The sequence below is a fragment of the Mixophyes fleayi genome, chromosome 1 (genome assembly GCF_038048845.1).
Source record: "Mixophyes fleayi isolate aMixFle1 chromosome 1, aMixFle1.hap1, whole genome shotgun sequence".
Classification (NCBI taxonomy): Eukaryota; Metazoa; Chordata; class Amphibia; order Anura; family Limnodynastidae; genus Mixophyes; species Mixophyes fleayi.
The window spans coordinates 461,317,801-461,338,839 of record NC_134402.1 but is presented as its reverse complement, the minus strand read 5'-3'; the positions used below and the strand labels follow the sequence as shown (position 1 = coordinate 461,338,839).

At 46.2% G+C, this 21,039-nt stretch overlaps 1 protein-coding gene across 1 annotated transcript in view; it reads right to left on the bottom strand.

The window, feature by feature from the left end:
* Positions 1-20,805, bottom strand: part of LOC142102842 (uncharacterized) — a 28,627-nt gene extending 7,822 nt beyond the window's left edge. Inside the window, exons 1-2 of the mRNA XM_075187366.1 lie at positions 20,683-20,805; positions 8,059-8,111 (exon numbers count right to left, since the gene is read on the bottom strand). Of these exons, the coding sequence (XP_075043467.1) occupies positions 8,059-8,111; positions 20,683-20,764 (135 nt within the window). The 5' untranslated portion in view covers positions 20,765-20,805. The remainder of the gene's footprint in view (positions 1-8,058; positions 8,112-20,682) is intronic.
* Positions 20,806-21,039: the final 234 nt, after the last annotated feature.

Here is a 21,039-nt window from a genome sequence, read left to right as displayed (position 1 = left end):
CAGGAACAGCAGTCTGCAACGGAACTCGGGAGAACTGCTGCGCATGCGCTGCAGTTCAATTTCTGCGATCTTCTCCTGAAAATGAAAGCGGCACCAGGGTGCCAGACTAACGGAGCCACATGCCATCCTTGGCATGCGTGCCTAAGGTTGCCGACCCCTGACCTAGAGCATCATACTGCCTCCACTTGTATTCCTTCTCACATAGTGCATCCTGGTGCCATATCTTCCACAAGTACATGACGCACATGCACCCGGCCATTCACATGATGTAAAGACACCTTCTTCCATTTCTCCATGATCCTGTTCTGGCGCTCACTTGACCATTGTAGGCACTTTCGGCAATGTACTGGGATCAGCATGGGCACTCTTATCGATCTGTGGCTATGCAGCAGCTGCGATGCATTGTGTGTTCAGACACTTTCGTACCATAGCCAGAATAAAGTTTTTAGCAATTTGTGCTAAAGTAGCTTTTCTGTGGGATTGGACCAGACGGGCGCCTTCACTCCCCATGCACATCAATGAGCCTTGGGTGCTCATGAACCTGTGGCTGGGTCACCGGTTATCCTTCCTTGGACCACTTTTAGTAGGTACTAATCACTGCATATCGGGAACACCCAACAAGACCTGCTGTTCTGGAGATGTTCTCACAGTCATCTAGCCATCACAATTTGGCCCTTGTCCAAAGTTGATTAGATCCTTCCGCTTGTCCATTTTTCCTGCATCCAACACATCAGCTTCAATAACACTATTCACTTGCTGCCCAATATATCCCACCACTTGAGGTGCCATTGTAACAAGATAATCAATGTTATTCACTTAATTTCTCAGTGGGTTTAATGCTAAGGCTTATCAGTGTAAATATATATATCTGCACAAGTCTTCTAGAATTATTTTGGATTGTATACATTGCAACATTCTTATCTTGGAACATTTCACACAGGTGGCAAGACTTTAAGCGTCACCTGAAGGATACAATTTGCGACCATCTAAGGCAAACTAGGGAGACAGGTAGTGGCCCCCCAGGTCAATTGGACCTCAGTCCCCTGGAGACCACAGCATTGGCCGGCATTGAGGAGCAGTTGATACAGGGGGTGGGTGGGAAGGACTGACACCAGAGCTACCCCACCCCTAATGACATCACTATCCTCCACAAGTACATTTAAAAACACAATACATGGATAAAAAATGACAAATGTTTTCTTTACTGAAGTAGAAATACACACTACAATAGCTGGCTTTTTTAATAAAATAAAATACATTCATAATTAGTGTGAAGATACCAGGTTTATGGCCTAATTCTACCCACTTCACTATGGCTGGCCACCCAGGGGTGCCTTACTATGCCAGGGAAGCCTACCCAGTACCTTCTAAGATTCGTATAGTCACTCAGGCAAATGCAGTTAGAAAAGTACAACAGTACGTTTATTGTAATAAAACAACACTAGAATATTATATACAAACAGTAAATAAATACCAGGCAGGTTTACCACATCATCTGTCCCTTACCCCACTAGCTTAAGGAGTTACAGTCACCTGCCTGTCCTTACTTGAAGACTCAAGAATCTGCACATGTAGTTCACTGGTAGAGAACGGCAACTCAACACCAGATCTTGTATCTTCCAGGAATCAAATCACAGAATGAACATCCCTCCCCCCCTGGAGTGGCTCCTTATATCCAGGGTCAAATTTCCACAGTGCTTTCCCCTCCCTGACCAAACCCCTGTCTCTCTCCCTCTTTAAACATTGGTGGGTGCTGGATCGGGGGGTTGGAGGAGGGAGTGGAGATGAGCTGTGCTGCCACAGAAACTCCCCTACTGGGTTGCAGAAAAAATGTCTGGACTAGTCCTGTGGAGGAACAATGGATACTAATTGGTGTCCCCCTCACCTGTATCTTCCAACCTGGTCCTTACACATAACACACCTAGCTTCACTTTAAGAACAATGAATAACAGCTTCAGTGCAATATCAACAATATACAATAAACAATATACATATTTACAATGCGCTACAATGTCTCCTTATCCACATGTAATTAAACACTGCAGTTGTACTCTGGTGAGCTGGGGAACAAAACCAGAGCTATAAAAAGTACATGTCATAATCTGCATATTGTGAGAAACGAGGGACAGGCTGGTTAAGGTGTTTATCAAACTCGTTTAGTCACAATTAGCACTTGTCAGTTATAATGCAAATCAAACACCTAGATCCTAGGCACTTAGACTGCTACCTAGCCAGCCTACTGTACATTCAGACAATGTTCTTCAAGGTTACCAAGTATATTCAGACAAGATCACTTTGAGATTTAAAATGATACCCAGGTATCATTCCACTCGACACATATATATGCTGTTTGAAACGTTGATATGTTATTAAATTTGTGATAATTTTTGATAAAAGATGACCCCACAGATGCACAACAACTTGCAAGTTAATAAATACACATACATTGTTAGGAAATCCAATAATATGAGGCAAAAACAAAGAAGGTATTGAGTCAAATATTGATGTTTATTTATTTCTTAAACTAAATGCAGCTACAGAGGAAGAAGTGGAGGACCTGGCGGAGGTGACCCGTGATGTGGAAGAGCCTCATATGGAAGAATAAGCAGGGGGCAGTGACCAGGATGCACTACTCCTGGGATTCTACAATAAAATGCACCAATCCAACCAAGCACTTGAGAGGACAACCCTGACCCATAGCTATGACAAATTCAGGAACACTGACACTACCCTGACCCGTCTCACCCACCTTTTTGCACAGTACCTCACCAACACCCTCCTTCCCCAATAGCACAATTCCTCGCTCCTGTCTGTCTGCAAAATCTCTCCACACAAGATCCTATAACTCAATATCCAAATCGTCCACAAATTTACCCTTCTTATTATCGCCAGCTTGCCCTCTCCATGCCAAAACCGCTCTTTTGACCCAACCCACCTCATTTGTCCAAACAAATAAAATACAAAAGAAAGAATTAACTCTCATGCGTTTATACTCTAAGGGTAAATTACACATCTGATTTCTCATGAAAGCAGTCCCGTCTCACTTTCTATCTTAGTGGTGCCAATCCCTAAAAAAATAGCCAATATCAAGACCATAGTGAAAGGAGCACCATAGGACTAGTAGCTGACATTGAAGAATACTAGCAGCATAAATACTGCAGAATCCGGATCACTGTAAGTAAATTCTATTGATTAAAACATCAATTGACAAAAATGCAGACAATAAATAACAGATATCAAAAAGATTTTTTTCCCTCTCAGACAATTATAATCACAGCCTTGTTCATGTCATGATTATCTCAAGGTTCAGGTCTTCCAAAAGAGCGGCGGATCTTATATTAAATATATAACTCAGTACTTCAGTCACATGGTAACAAATAACTGCGCAGGATCAGATCTCTTCTACAGATCTGTCATAATATCAGGGTATATACTGAATGGTCAGTTCACCTGCTGTATGAAACCTGAATAGATAATCTTTATGTGTTTCCTATTGTGATGCCGACGTCGTGTGGGACTCCATCAGAAGCAGAAATTACAAGTCATCATTAAACTTGGAGTAATCTCACCCGATCAGATGCAGTAGCTGTCAGGGAAGGGCCCCCACGATCAGGGTCCCTCCACAGTAATCCAGCTCTTCTGTATTATAACACAGTCCGTTTCTTCATAGATGCAGTAGTTTAATGTGCACAAATAAAGATTAACGAATTCCTGCTCGTTGGCCCCGCCTACGGGTACAGGATATAACGTTTTCTGACATATTTCGTCAATAAAAATATATGACTTTCTCTAAAGAACTGGCCAAACACTTTGGAGTTGATACCCAGATTTCATGACAGTTCTATATGAGATCTGATACTGTGTATGAAGAGTTATTATACTATTTAATACAAGATCTACCTGCACTTTTGGGAGACCTGCAACATTGGGATAATCATGACATAAACAATGTCGTGATTATAATCATCTGAGAGGGATTTTTTCTTTTGATATCTGATATTTATAGTCAGCATTTTTGTCAATTGATGTTGTAATAAATAGACTTTAACTAACACATAAAACCTTTGAGAGCTGGGTATGTTTAGTAGATGAAGGCCGCCAGTCACAGGCGTCTGACCTGCAAACCCCAATCAAATATTGAATAAGCTATATATACAAAAAAGCAACAGCGTACAAGAGCTACTATTGATTTGAAAAAGTAATAATATTGATAATAATGCCAACAATAATAGAACAGTGAATAAAGAATTAATAATAATAGCTTATTAATAAATTAGTTTGAATAAAAATATCCTTACAAATCATCTATATAATAATAAACAAATGTGTTTCACATTGTAACATTTTTAGGTGTTATTGGAAACAGTTTATCAAAAGAGTCTGATTAAGAACTACAACAAATCTTTACAGATTCAGCAATGTACCTTATTGTTTACTGCTGCTATTAATAGTTTTAATTTTGGAGATTATTATATTGATGATTTGTAAGCTTTTAATTTAAAATATTTTATTGATAAATAAACATTAATTATTAATTTAGTCTTTACCCACGGATCTATTATTGTTGGTATTATCATCATTATTATTCATATTATTTATTTTTCAAATCAATAGTAGCTCTTGTGCACTGTCACTTTTTGCATATATTGTTTAGTCATCATTTGCCCAACCTCCCGCTGCTGCACCTCAGTCCCTCGGGTTCCCCTCCACCCTCTGTAGCACCACCTCTGTCCCTCGGCTTCCCCTCCACCCTCTGTAGCACCACCTCTGTCCCTCGGCTTCCCCTCCACCCTCTGTAGCACCACCTCTGTCCCTCGGCTTCCCCTTCACCCTCTGTAGCACCACCTCTTTCCCTCGGCTTCCCCTCCACCCTCTGTAGCACCACCTCTCTCCCTCAGCTTCCCCTCCACCCTCTGTAGCACCACCTCTGTCCCTCGGCTTCCCCTCCACCCTCTGTAGCACCACCTCTGTCCCTCGGCTTCCCCTCCACCCTCTGTAGCACCACCTGTGTCTCTCGGCTTCCCCTTCACCCTCTGTAGCACCACCTCTGTCCCTCTGCTTCCCCTCCACCCTCTGTAGCACCACCTCTGTCCCTCGGCTCCCCTTCCACCCTCTTTAGCACCACCTCTGTCCCTCGACTTCCCCTCCACCCTCTGTAGCACCTCTGTCCCTCTGCTGCACCTCCACCCTCTGCAGCACCACCTCTGTCCCTCGGCTTCCCCTCCACCCTCTGTAGCACCACCTCTGTCCCTCTGCTGCACCTCCACCCTCTGCAGCACTACCTCTATCCCTCTGCTGCACCTCCACCCTCTGCAGCACCACCCTCTGTCCCTCGGCTTCCCCTCCACCCTCTGTAGCACCACCTCTGTCCCTCTGCTGCACCTCCACCCTCTGCAGCACTACCTCTGTCCCTCGGCTTCCCCTCCACCCTCTGTAGCACCACCTCTGTCCCTCTGCTGCACCTCCACCCTCTGCAGCACTACCTCTGTCCCTCTGCTGCACCTCTACCCTCTGCAGCACCACCTCTGTCCCTCGGCTTCCCCTCCACCCTCTGTAGCACCACCTCTGTCCCTCGGCTTCCCCTCCACCCTCTGTAGCACCACCTCTGTCCCTCGGCTTCCCCTTCACCCTCTGTAGCACCACCTCTGTCCCTCGGTTTCCCCTCCACCCTCTGTAGCACCACCTCTGTCCCTCTGCTCCACCTCCACAGCACTACCTCTGTCCCTCGGCTTCCCCTCCACCCTCTGTAGCACCACCTCTGTCCCTCTGCTGCACCTCCACCCTCTGCAGCACTACCTCTGTCCCTCTGCTGCACCTCTACCCTCTGCAGCACCACCTCTGTCCCTCGGCTTCCCCTCCACCCTCTGTAGCACCACCTCTGTCCCTCTGCTGCACCTCCACCCTCTGCAGCACTACCTCTGTCCCTCTGCTGCACCTCCACCCTCTGCAGCACCACCTCTGTCCCTCGGCTTCCCCTCCACCGTCTGTAGCACCACCTCTGTCCCTCGACTTCCCCTTCACCCTCTGTAGCACCACCTCTGTCCCTCTGCTTCACCTTCACCCTCTGTAGCACCACCTCTGTCCCTCTGCTTCACCTTCACCCTCTGTAGCACCACCTCCGCTGCACCACCTCTGTCCCTCTGCTGCACCTCCACACTCTGCGGCACCACCCTCTGTCCCTCGGCTTCCCCTCCACCCTCTGTAGCACCACCTCTGTCCCTCGACTTCCCCTTCACCCTCTGTAGCACCACCTCTGTCCCTCTGCTGCACCTCCACCCTCTGCAGCACCTCTGCTGCACCTCCACCCTCTGCAGCACCACCTTCGCTGCACCACCTCTGTCCCTCTGCTTCCCCTCCACCCTCTGTAGCACCACCTCTGTCCCTCGGCTTCCCCTCCACCTTCTGTAGCACCACCTCTGTCCCTTTGCAGCACTACCTCTGTCCCTCTGCTGCACCTCCACCCTCTGCAGCACCACCTCCGCTGCACCACCTCTGTCCCTCTGCTTCCCCTCCACCCTCTGTAGCACCACCTCTGTTCCTCGGCTTCCCCTCCACCCTCTGTAGCACCACCTCTGTCCCTCTGCTCCACCTCCACCCTCTGCAGCACTACCTCTGTCCCTCGGCTTCCCCTCCACCCTCTGTAGCACCACCTCTGTCCCTCAGCTTCCCGTCCACCCTCTGTAGCACCACCTCTGTCCCTCGGCTTCCCCTCTACCCTCTGTAGCACCACCTCTGTCCCTCTGCTGCACCTCCACCCTCTGCGGCACCACCCTCTGTCCCTCGGCTTCCCCTCCACCCTCTGTAGCACCACCTCTGTCCCTCGACTTCCCCTTCACCCTCTGTAGCACCACCTCTGTCCCTCTGCTGCACCTCCACCCTCTGCAGCACTACCTCTGCTGCACCTCCACCCTCTGCAGCACCACCTTCGCTGCACCACCTCTGTCCCTCTGCTTCCCCTCCACCCTCTGTAGCACCACCTCTGTCCCTCGACTTCCCCTCCACCTTCTGTAGCACCACCTCTGTCCCTTTGCAGCACTACCTCTGTCCCTCTGCTGCACCTCCACCCTCTGCAGCACCACCTCCGCTGCACCACCTCTGTCCCTCTGCTTCCCCTCCACCCTCTGTAGCACCACCTCTGTCCCTCGGCTTCCCCTCCACCCTCTGTAGCACCACCTCTGTCCCTCGGCTTCCCCTCCACCCTCTGTAGCACCACTTCTGTCCCTCAGCTTCCCGTCCACCCTCTGTAGCACCACCTCTGTCCCTCTGCTGCACCTCCACCCTCTGCAGCACCACCACCTCTGTCCCTCTGCTGCACCTCCACCCTCTGCAGCACCACCTCGGTCCCTCTGCTGCACCTTCTCTGTGCCACCTCCACACTCTGCTGCACCTCCACCCTCTACAGCACCACCTCTGTCCCTCTGCTGTACCTTCTCTGTGCAACCTCCACACTCTGCTGCACCACCTCTGCTGCACCTCCACCCTCTGCAGCACCACCTCTGTCCCTCTACTGCGCCAGCTCCACCCTCTGCTTCCCCTCCACCCTCTGCAGCACCACCTCCGGCCTCTGCTGCACCTTCACCCCCTGCACCACCTCCGCCCTCTGCTGCACCACCTCCGCCCTCTGCAGCACCACCTCCGCCCTCTGCTGCAACTCCGCCCTCTGCAGCACCACCTCCGTCCCTCTGCTGCACCACCACCCACTGCTAAACCTCTGCTACACCACCTCCGACCTCTGCTTCCCCTCGGCTTCACCTCCACCCATTGTAGCAGCACCTTTGCCCTCTGCTGCACCACCTCCACCCTCTGCTTCTTCACCAATGTTGCCATCTACATCACGGGTAACCAGGAGCCAGGGGGTCAGGGCTAAATCTTCTTCCAATGTTGGCTCAGGGACAAGAGGGCCCAAAATAAATGAGAAATTGTTATTATTTTATTTTGGACACGTGTGGTTGTGTTTGCCTTAATATACATTTGTTTTACAAAAACAAAAAGTCTCCTTGTGTTTTTGTCAATGTACTTTAACCATTACATATGAAACAGAGGCCAAAAGGTACTTACATGTAAAGTATGATGAACTGACATATTTTCTAGCCGAAATAGTCTTGGGAATCCTATGAAGAGTAACAAGAATTTTTTTTTTTATATATACACACTACATAGGCAAAATGTTACAAATCTTTTAAAGCACATTACGACAGTGCACATGTATGTAACCACGTATCAACTATACAACATAACATTTAAGAACAGACAAACATTGGTAATGTCCAGACTCGTGTGAAAATTGTAAAAATATCTGAAAAAAACAAAAACATTCCCACAAGTATACAGCGTTTGTAAAATAAAAACATATACACCACACCATAGAGACGCACAAAATCGGCAGACACACTCCTTGATGAATGAGGCCCATTAACTGCAAGGGATAACCAAAGTCCTAAGAGCTCATATTAAAAATATCAATCTAAGCTTCCCTTTTCCAACTCTTCAAGGGTTAACAGATACCAAGCCTCTTTATGCCTAATTAGTAGATCAAGGTCAATTCATTATCTCCAAATTGCTATTCTCCCTAAAATCCAGGCCAGCCGCCCTCACCAAGCTCTGGTAGCCCAGCTCGCAAAACACTGCAGCCAAAACTGGCGTCCAAGGACGCAAAAACATTAAACTGGTTAAGATGATCCACTGAAACCCCATTTTGTGCAGCCTAAGAACCCCCCACTGAGCGGGTGGAATAAGCAGCAATGCGGCTAGGCACAGGTCCATCTGGATGTAATCCACCTAGCAATGTTCCGACCAATGCCCTTTATGCGCCTACAACAGCACAAAGAGAGATATACGTCTTGCAAATGGCTGAAGTTTGTTTGACATGAATGCAAAGAGCTAAATAGTGAAAAAGAGTAGCTCTTTATGGGAATATTTAACGCTCAGTATTAGTGCATGACGATATAAGCGCAATACCCAGATGGGAGTTCTACTGCCTAAGAATACTATTACAAGTGAGATCACTCAGGGCAGTGTAACCGAGCTTCTGATACTAATAGATTCATTCTTTAAGAGACCTACTTGCGGCACTGACTGGTCTCCCATTATGCACTATATCACTGTTATATAGAATCTGAGTGTGCAAAATATTATAGATAGCCAATAAGTATTATGTAAATAGGCCCTATGGCCAAAGGATACTTCTCTTTCCCATTATTAAACTACTTGATACTCTAATGATCTCATGACTAATAGCATATATAATCATAGGAACCGCAATAATTCTATTTCTGGAAGTGGATGCAGTATAACAATGTATGAAAGTTGACACAATGTATCGATGAATATGTGAAAATAAAGAAATCTTTCTTGTTTCCCTAAATAAAGTGATACAGTGTCCATATTTATGGATATTTCTCCCATACAGTAATAATATTAGTCGCTATAACAACTTACTAACCGGTTTTTCATTTTTATTCTTGTCACTTATTTCTTATTCTTTATCACTTGTCTTTATTTTAATAAACAATTTGCCGACTCTACTGATACCTGGTCATTTTATTTTAGAGATAACCCATAATAAAGTTTGTTTTTATACCTCCCAAGAGACTGGAGTGCCTCATTATCCAACTCTTTTCAGGTGACTCTTTTTCACCATTTGTATTATTTAGCTATAGCTTAGTTGGGAGAGCACCCCCTCATATTTAACCTCCCAATTATTTCTTGAGGTTAAAGGAATGAGGAAGCCTTGACCCTAGAGCGAGATGTAATCACTCTTTCTTTCTATGAATGCAAAGAGCACAGACATCATCCAAGCATTCTTTGGACTGGAGGCCCGAAGATCCATCCCGCACCCTGAAAGCCGGGACCATGGTCTCTTGATTCAGGTTCAAAAGAATAATCCATCCCTATGATCATGGAAGATGAGATAGGGCGAAGGGCAAGAAAGAGTTCCAAGTTTTGACACTCTACGTGCTATGGCCAGGAGAAAATACACTTTCCAAGTGAGAAACCTGAATTCAGTTGTGCTCAATGGCTCAAGGGGTGCCCACTGAAGAATAGTTAGCAACAAGGGAGCTGTGGGCAGAACGTAAGGAGGCTGAATATGCAACACCTCTTGAAGAAAGGTCCTCACTTCTGGAAGATCCACAATCTGTAAATAAACAGAGAGGGCCTAGACATGGACTCTCAGAGAGCTGAGTCTAAGACCAACGGACAGACCATCTTGGAGAAAAGTCAAGTGTCTAGGAAGTCAAAACCAAAAATCCACCGTGTGGCAAGAGCGATGCTCGCAGCACCTCATGTAGACAAACCACACTTGGTGATAAATGCATGCAGAAGCCAGCTTCCTAGCATGCAACATTGTATCCACTACTCTGGTGGATAAACCTTTTGCTCGCCAAAGACTGGCTTCAACAGCCACGCCATTAAAGCCAGCCGAGGAAAGTCCTGGAACCGAAATGGCCTGCAGGCGCACGTCGTTGCGAAGCGGTAAACTTCACCCTGGCTCACACGCCAGTCACAGAAAGTCTGCGATCCAGACCTGATGTGGCCAATGAGGGGCTACCAGGATATCCCTCCTTATTTCATTCGTCTGAGAACCCAGGTCAACATTGGAATGGGAGGAAATAGCTACTCCAGCTGAACCTCCCACCGCATGGTCATGACATCCACTGTTACCGCCAGAGGATCCCCGGTTCTTGAGCAGAGCCTGTCCACTTGCCTGTTGTGGCAACAAGCCATCAGGTCGATCTCGGGGAGACACCACCTCTGGATCAGCAAAAGAAATACCTCCGGATGGAGGGACCATTTGTCCGTAGCAAGTAGTGTCTTCTCAGGTAGATAACCTTCTAGTTTTCAACCCTGGCATGAACACTGCTGATATGGGCAAAATAAACTTTTCTGCCCACACCAGAATCTGAGCTGCCATCTGCATGGCTGCCACACTCCTGGTACCTCCCTGATGATTTACATACGCCACAACTGTGGCGCTGTCAGACTGGAGCCGCACCAGAGTACCCTGCAGAACATGTGTGCCCCGCTGCACTAGGACCATGGCTTTCAACTCCAAAATATTTATTGGAAGCAAAACTTCCTGAGGTGCTCTAGTCCCCTGAAGGCGCATCTGAAACACTATAGTCCCCCAACTGGCGTCTGTCGTGACAACAGTCTAAAACCACGCGGCACAGGACCTGCCCATGGACAGATGGTCCTTCATCAGCATCCAGCAAAGATACAGACGGGATTCCTGAGACAGCTGTATCAACTGGGAATAAAAGCGAGTGGTGGAGCCTGTCCATTTATTCCAGAGGTCCCATTGAAAGGTGTGCGAATAGAACCTCCCGAAGTGAAGAGTCTCGAACGTGGAGACCATTGGGCCCAGAAGTCTCATACAAGCTAGCATGGAAGGCCGAGGAAGGGCCAGAACTTGTCGCAAAGAGGTCTGAAAGGAGTGCACTTTGTTGTCTGAAACAATAATTTTTTCAACCTGGCATCCAAGATTAGAACCAGTTGGTTGGCATTTTGGAAGATTTATTATCCACCCATGTTGTGCTAGTACTCGAATGGCAAGAAAAAGATGTTGTCTTAGTAGCAGGTCTGAATCTGCCTTGATCAGCAGTTCGTCCAGGTAAGAAACTATGCCGACCCATCTGGAGTACAGTAATGTGTTACTGCCATGATCTCTGTGAATACCCTGAGAGCTGTGGAGAGGCCAAAGGAAAGAGATAATGGGAGTCCTCCACTGTGAACCTGAGCAGGAATTGGCAGCCTTCCCAAATGGGTGCATGGAGATGGATGCCAGAAACTCCAGTGGTTCCAATCCATTGCTCACTGATGGATTCCATATGGAACTTGTCCACCTGAAGATGTAGATTTAGGACCTTGAGATTCAGAATTGGGCACTAGGAAGAAGTTGGACTAGAACCCCTTGCCTCTCTGCCCCTGTGGAACCTGACATATGACCCCTTCAGAAAGAAGCAAAACAACCGCATGTTGCATTGTTGTTTCTTTTTAGTGGGTCTCGAGGAGGGCCGGTGACATAAAAACGATGGGGAGGGCATCCCAGGACGTCAATTTTGTACCTCCCTTTCCATGATTTTCAAAATCCACTGATCCCTGGAGGACGCTGCCCATTGTTCTCTGGACAGCAGCAAGCGCCCCCCTACCCTTGCGGAGAGGGGGGGACCACTTAGCCTGCCGGTTGGTCGGGAAGCTTGGTACCTGGTCATCTCTTAATGTAGAATGACCTACCCCTCTGGGACTGACCTCTGAAAGAGGGCGACCTGCCCATTATGTGTATGACTCTCCGTCAGGCGACTGGGAGGAATTTACTCTTCCTTCCTGTGGCCTGACAAATCATAGAATCCAGCTCTTTACCAAAGATGACAGAGCCCGAATATGGCAGAGGATCCAGAATCTTTTTAGACTTGGCGTCTGCATCCCAAGGGCGCGACTGTGACTGGATCACTTATAAATAACTTATGGCATAAACTTATTTAAAGGTAATAGTGCAGGGCGCTTATTTACATAATTGCAAATGTACTTATTTTTGATATGTATGTATTTTGGTAAAGGAAATTTAAAGGAGGAACTTTGCTAGAGGAAAAGTATTATTTCTGAGGTATATACCTGATGCAATAAGCCTTTTTTGAGGAAGTCTTTTGTGTATTTTGGAGTAGGTAAATGACTTGTTTGGGGTTTTGTAACTTTTCTTTGGGAATGTGTATTCTGCAACTGTCTGAAGAAAGGACTCATGTTAATCTCATGGTAATTAGACATTTTGATGTGTGAGGGTCTAGCACCTGAAGGCACAGGAAGATTTAATTAGACTTGCCACTAGATTTCCTGCGTCTAAAACAAGATGCAGGAAATCACAGCAAGTTTTAGGATATCACAGATACGTGTAAATATGCTAGCTTTGCATTGCATGCAAATCCATGTTTGGGTAAACGTATTGCATCCTGATACTAAAAATAGTTCAGACCTCAGGGGGCTGACTTACCCTGTGAGGCTGTGTCCAAAACTGTATAAAAAGCACTGCTTTGTATTGAAAGTTCTTCTTCTTGTTTCATCTGACCTGCTCACTGGTAAATTCAACCAGGGTGAGCAAATAACCATCACTTGCTTCAAAGACCTGCTTGGAAACTTGTCTTTGGACCCAGCTTTCCGGTACCACCACTCTGCCCACTACCCAGCAGCTCTGGTTAGTGTGATAGGCCAGGGGGAAGTCATCCACAGCAACCCTGATCCATAGAATGAGGTCAGGGGTAGCAGCCCAGGTGTACCAGCAAGGGGGTATTCCAGCATTGACAGTTACCCAGAAGGAATTCGTATAGGTAGCCGGGCTACCTATACGAGGATGCACAAATGCAGCGGCATTAGCAGTTGCGGCACAAAGAACTTTATAGTCGCTGTGACATCGATACTACCACTCTGCCCGCTACCCAGCAGCTCTGGCCAGTGTGATAGGCCAGGGGGGATCCAGCAACCCTGAACCATAGTAAGAAGTCAGGGGAACCAGCTCAGGTACACCAGCAATGGGCTACACTAGGAGCGACAGTTACCCAGAAGGAACCTGGTTCCGGATGCCGATAAGAAGTCCAGTGGTGGCAGCATTTGTAAGCCCCTCCTACTGCGGTTAGAGGGCGTATTTGGGATAAAGAAAGGGAATGGCGGCAAAGTAAGCCCAGCCGGTTCCCAGCAGCAACAGACAGGGTGGCATAGGTGGTCCATTTTGTCACAGACAGTCAGTAACGTGAGACAACACAGATGTCGAGAGATCAGGAGAGGATAGATACATTTGTGTATCATCTGCATAGAGATACCTGGGACTAAGCCTGGTGGTCTCCAACTGATAAAGGAAGTGCGGCAGAGGTGGATCCAGAGACATTAACACTGAAAGAGCGAGAGTGAGTTGATTGGTAGGACGGGAACCAGGATAGGACAGAGTCTTGAAGGCTGAGGGATTGTAGTGTTTGCATGAAGAGAGAGGGGTCAACAGTGTCAAATGCAACAGAGAGATCCAGGAGAAGTAGAAGAGAGTAATGGTTTTATCTGTGATTAAATCATGGACAACCTTGGTCAGCACAGTCTCTATGAAGTGTTTAGAGCAAAAGCCTGACTGAAGAGGATCCAATAGGTTGTTTGCTGGAAGAAAGTGTGTGAGACGAGTATAGGCAATTCGAGAAGCTTGGAGGGGCTCTCTCACGTAATACTCATGAGCTGAGAGATCGGGCGGTAAGTTGGGCGAGAGTTTGGGTCAGAATTTTGTTTTTCAGAGTAGGAGTAATCACTGCATGCTTGAATAGTGATGGAAATATTCTAGTCGAGAGAGAGATAACAGATTTTAGTTAGAGGTGAAATAAGTACATAAGACATGGATTTAGCAATTTTGTGAGGGTAAAGGATTAGGAAAATAAGAAGAGAGTAAAAACCTCCTCTTCATCTTTGGGATCAATTGAAGAAAGGCTGTCAGAGGGTGCTACAAAGGAATTGAGCTGATTGCATGTTGAGGGAGATGATACCATTTCAAGTCGGATCTTATAAATCTTCTCCTTGAAATAGGAAGCAAGATCCTGCTGATAAGGCGATGATCCGAGAGGGGAAAATGAGTCTTAAGGAAATCAAAAACTGAGCACAGTCTAGAGGAAAAAGGATCGAGACAGTGGCCACCCCAATGAGTAGTAGATTCAATGCACTGGGAGAGGCCTAGTGAGAAGGTTAGAGAGAGTAGTTTTGAAGCAGCATTTGAACATGGATTAGCAATAGGGGTCTTGAAATCACCCATAATGATGGTTGTGATGTCAGAAGATAAGAAGTGAGGGAGCCCTGCAGAGAAATGTTCAAGAAATTGTCGGTGTATTCCAGGGGGGCGATAGATCACAGCAACATGCATAGAGAATGGGTTAAAAATCCTAACAGTATGTACTTCAAAAGATGTGAATGTGAGTGATGGGACATTTAGTAGAACTGTGAATGTGCAATGTGGGGAGAGAAGTAGTCCAACCCCCCCTCCTTGTCTGCCTCCTGGACTGAGGGTGTCTGTGAGATGGAGACCACCATGTGATAGGGCTGCAGAACTTTAACATCACTACTTCCATCTTTGTTTTGGGGACCCAAAACACCACCCACACTCTGTGACTCATCTTCCATCTGCTTCTTCAACAGGGCAAACTACGTAGTTATCCACAGAACAAGAACACCAATATCCATCGCAAGGACCTCTGAAGGACTTTCAGGTGAACCCGGGGGCATTTACTAGACCATATGAATCTAGACACGTGGAACTGAAGGAATTAAATACATAGGAGGGGACACACGGAAGGGCAGGGTCAGGAAGAGATAAAGCATTCTGGGGAGAGTATTGATCTTGACAGCATTAATACGGCCGATCCAAGAGATATAAAGGTGCGACCATGAGGTGAGATTTAGTTTTATTTGGGCAAGGATGCGAGAGAAATTAGCAGCTTGGAAAAAGTGGTGGTAGTGTTTAGTAATATATACCCCAAAGTATTTGATGTTTTGGAGGCGCAGTTGAATGGGAATGATTTCACAAACACCGACATGTCTGGTGCAGAAACAAAAAAGTCCAGGACCTATGTCTTGGCTGGGGTGAACTGAAAAGTGGCCATAAAGGTCCAAGTCAGCCAAGAGGAGGGGGGGGGGAGAAACAATTGGATTTGCAATAGTCATCAGGACATCATCTGCATAGAGCGCATTTTGTGAGCAGAAGGGCCCACTGGGACACCAGCTATCTTCCGGTTGGCCCGCATCCTGGCATTCAAAGGTTCTAGAACAAGGGCGAATATGAGCTGTGGGAGGGAGCATCCCTGACACGCACCATTGGAGACAGTAAACGAAGCGAAGGTCAGGCCATTTATTGAGATTATAGCTAATGAGGAGTGGTATAGGGCAGAGGTGACATTCAGAAACTTGCAAGAGAACCCCATGGCACTGAACACCCCGTTCATGAAAGACCAGGAAATACGGTCAAACGACTTTTCAGGGTTAAACACAATAGGTAGATAGGGAAGTTTGTCACTATGAATTGTGTGTATCAGGTCAATAATCTTCTTAGTATTATCAGGGACTTGACGACCCGAGATAAAGCCCACCTTGTCAGGATGGATGAGGAAAGGGAGTAGTGGGTTCAGTCTGGAGGCCAGAAATGTAGCATAAAGTTTAAAGTTGAGTAATGATATAGGCCTGTAGCTTGCGCATAGGCAATGGTCTTTCCCCGGCTTCGGGATGACAATGTTAGCCACAGTGAAGGCTGAGTCGATGGAAGCCACCTCCAGCACCTCGTTAAAGAATTTTGTCAGGTGTAGTCCAAGAACCCTGGCAAATTTTTTGTAGTATTGTGGAGTGAACCAGTGGCGGATCCCGGGGTGATCGCCCCCCCCCCCCCCTAGGAGGGGCTTGCTGCCGGCGGCTGCACACTATCTGCAGAGAGAGTTAGGGAGAGAGTCCTGCCAAAATGCTCTGATTGACACAATCAGAGCAGCCGGGCAGGACTCTCTCCCTAACTCTCTCTGCTGAATGGATCTGCACATAGTGTGCAGCCGTCAGCAGCCTTAGGTGTCAAAAAGGGGGCGGGGCTAAATCCCCCCCCTAAATCGCCCCCGGTACAATTAACTTCTGGATCCGCCGCTGGAGTGAACCCATCAGGACCCGGCGCAGATAAAGCTTTCAAAGATTTGATGCTCAGTGAGGGTGAAGTCTGAGTTCAAGGAGATCAGCTACAGTGGAGTAATTTTAGGCTATGAGGTAATGTTCCAAGGTAGGTACCGGGGGGTCTTCTCAAGAGGGGATGCGGAGAGGTTATAGAGGGAGGACTAGAAGTCCCGAAACTCGCGGACTATCGCCGTCGGATCGCAAGTGACATCATGTGTAGAGGATTGTCAAATTTTGTAGAAATTACCCGGTTCCAGTTTTTTGCGAAGCTTTCTAGCGAGCACTCAGTCAGCTTTATCAGCTTTGACGTAATAACGTTCTTGGTTGCTGCATAGTGATAGCAGCTCTACGGAAAGGAGCGTGTTAAGTTGGCCCTTCAGTGAGTCAATCTGAGTAAGGAAGGGTCATGATGGGTTTGATGTTGGCCAAGAAGCAAGGCAGACTTTTTCCTGGAAGCCGCTGTCCTGCTAATTGTAACAATACCGTTGAACTTGTACTTTTTATCCCCATGTCCCCCTAGAGTGTCTGCCGTAGAACACATTATAACTGTGTATTCAGTATGTGTGTTTTCATTCCCATAGTATGTCTGTGCTCACCCCCATACATCATCATCATCATCATTTATTTATATAGCACCACTAATTCCGCAGTGGTTATTTCTGCCTCACAGGGGTCATGAGTTCAATTCCCGACCATGTCCCTATCAATGGCGGATCTAGACTTTTCTTTTAGGGGGGGGCGCTTTACAGATGAGTCCCGACTCCTCCCCCTCGCCAGTCCTAACTCCTCCCGGGCCTGAACCCATATACACACATACATATATACACATATATATATATATATATATATATATATATATATATATATATATGTGGTAGTGGGACCTATATATGAGTCAGCCATTTTAAATTAAGGATGAGCGGGCTCGGATTCCGCTAATCCGAGCCCACCCGAACAGTGCGGATCCGATGGGATCTGAGCACTGTTCGGGTATTTCTGGCGCCCAAAAAAATGATAGTGAGGCTCTGACGTCCAAGTCTCGCGAGACTCGGATTGCATAAATTCCCCGCTAGTGGCCCCCATTTTCATTTGGGCTGTGATCAGGGTAGAGGGAGGTTGTAGGGTAGTGCTGCTCCTGTGTGATCAGTCCAGTGGTACTTTATTCTTGTCCTGTGCTCTGTCCTGCTGATTCCAGTGGTGCTTTGGCCAGTGCTTTGTCCTGCTGAGTCCAGTGGTGCTTTTGTCCTGCTGAGTCCAGTGGTGCTTTGGCCAGTGTCTGTCCTGCTGAGTCCAGTGGTGCTTTTGTCCTGTGCTTTGTTCTGCTAAGTCCATAGTAACTTTATAATTATTAACAAATCTTAAAAGAATGTTAAAAAAAATTAAAAAAAAATTATACAAAAATAATTTTAAAAAAATATTAAAAAATAATTTAAAAAGTATAAAAAAAAATCTAGAGCAAAATATTCTTGCAGTCCAGAAATATAAGTACTGCAATACCTACGTTCACTGTTCTTGCAGTCCAGAAATATTAGTACTGCTAAATTAACCTACGTTCACTGTTTCTGCAGTCCAGAAATATTAGTACCAGAGATTAAACTACGTTCACTGTTCCTGCAGTCCAGAAATATTAGTACCAGAGATTAAACTACGTTCACTGTTCCTGATTGGTTTGTTAAAGTGCGAATGTTCTATTTCAACAACATCAGGGTGAGTGGGAGGGCCCAAGGACAATTCCATCTTGCACCTCTAGCAAACTCTTGCAAACTGCCATCCTGTCTGCCACTGCAGTGCCACTCCTGGATGGGCCACGTGTTTGTGCCGCCCACTTGTGTCGCTTAGCTTATACATCCAGCTACGTCGGTGCAACCTTTTGGACTAAAAACAATATTGTGAGGTGTTCAGAATAGACTGGACAGTGTGTTCTGTTGGCAGTGAGTTTACAACTCAAACTAAATGCAGCAGCAGTGTCTTAGAGTGTGTTAGGGGGGGGCGATTGCCCCGATCGCCCCCCCCCGGTCATTATCTGTGAAGAGTTTGTATGTTCTCCCTGTGTTTGCGTGGGTTTCCTCTGGGTGCTCTGGTTTCCTCCCACACTCCAAAAACATGCTAGTAGGTTAATTGGCTGCTATCAAATTGACCCTAGTCTCTCTCTCTCGCTGTCTGTGTGTGTGTTAGGGAATTTAGATTGTAAGATCCAATGGGGCAGGGACTGTTGTGAGTGAGTTCTCTGTACAGCGCTGCGGAATTTGTGGCGCTATATAAATAAATGATGATGATGATCAATAATTATATTATCAGGTAGACCAGACTATTGTTTAACAGAAGCTATCTCTGTTTGCATAAACAACAGGCGATCTAGCTAGGGGCAGTGTCCCCTCTTCTGTTCCAAAATCTAGTCAGGCCAGTGTTATGTTTAATGCACAAATGGAGTGAATAGCCAACATTACATTACAGACTGTATATATTCTGCCCTGCTGCTACGTTACAGGCTAAAAATGAGAAACTGTAATATTGTGCTTTTAACTTCAACTGTAGGCAAACAAGATAATGTTTAGTAGTATATTCACAAGCCAGATACGGTGGCTTTCTGTCTGATTTAATCACCTTAATAAGGAAACGTGTATTGTATTCCTATACCTTATAATAATAATAATAATAATACCTTAATATCCTAAGACACAGCAGACAGTCAACACACCTCTACAGCCTGAGGCTATTCTGTGGGTATTAAGCTGGGTACACACTACACGGTTTTCGTCTAATAATCGGCTCAATCAGCCTACATACGACCGCTCAGTCAAAAGTCGGGTCAGTGTGTGCAGTGACACGATGGTCGAAAGTCTGCCTAAATGGACGATTGTCGCCTCATTTGGTTGGTCGTACCGTTTAATATTTTCGTTCCAATCTAATTTCCGCTGTGTAGTGTGTATAAACTTCCGACCGATTCACAACAGTGAGTACGAAATTACAGTCATTGCTCACGACAACATGGCTGTAAAAAGTCGCTAAAGGGACGTCCGCTCCTCCCTTTATTGTCCTAAACAAGGCTAGTGTGTATGCAGTCCATGGACAGAGCGATCGGAACATCGATCACATGTAAAATCACTCGGCATAAAAAGTTGGTTGAAATTTCTGTACTGTGTACCCAGCTTAAGGTAGAGCAGTGTAGTGTCAGGGGAGTGGATGGAGGAAAGATCAGGCTGGTGTAGAAAGTAATGGTTCCTGCCAGCTAAGAATGTCATATAGATTATTTATATATTCATGTCTATGTTTTTTCAGCCTTATTAGACAGTAAATGTGATTGATGAATACGGCCCAATACAACCATGAGACTATAGCGCAGTGACCTTTATATTGTTATATTACATTTGTGTGAGGACCGGGGGATATCTGGTCCCTTCTACATATAAAACACTAGAACTTAGTGTGAGAGTTCCAGCAGTAAATGATGGTTATAGTGACCATGGCATTATCTGTATGGAGTTTGTATGTTCTCCCTTTGTTTAAGTGGGTTTCCTCTGGGTGCTCCGGTTTCCTCCCACACTTCCAAAAACATACTGGTAGGTTAATTGGCTGCTATCAAAAATTGACCCTAGTCTCTCTCTCAGTCTGTGCGTGTGTGTTAGTGAATTTAGACTGTAAGCCCCAATGGGGCAGGGACTGATGTGAGTTCTCTGTACAGCGCTGTGGAATTAGTGGCGCTATATAAATAAATGGTGATGATGATGATTGTGGCGTCATACGTGCAGCAGGGACTGACATCACAGTAATACACAATATACATTGGTACTGAATAAATAAATGGGCTTATGGCGCTTTGTGTCACCAGCACCCACAATAAATCCAATATGGCGGCCTCCTGTGTTATGTGCTGCTGGTGTGTGTAATATGTAACATACATCACAGAGAGAAGTAACCACAACTACAGCAACATAAATAGTGACACCTAATATATATAATGTGCTGATCTGAGGAGGATCTTTCTTTACCTCCAGTGACTGATATATTATTATAGTCAGATATTACCTCCGCCTTGTACAGGACCCGGATGTTGTATATGGGTGACTGAGGGCAGCGCTCCAGGTTCCAACATGGCGTCTGAGCGCATGTGGCCACGCCCCCTCCGTAGCGTCACTGGTTCTATACCTGTAACAGTAATATTGTCTGGGAGACTAAGGGAAAATGGCCGCCGAAGCCCTGCATTGAGAACAATACAGGAATGTGAATTACTTTACTCTAGTGATGACATTGTTACCAGTCATATATACATTCTGCTATTTACAAGACATCCTTTGTATCTTCCTGTAGAGATAAAGCTCAGTATGTCTCCTCCAATATTCACTACTTGTACTACAGGAAAATGGTCGTCAGTCTTATAAACAG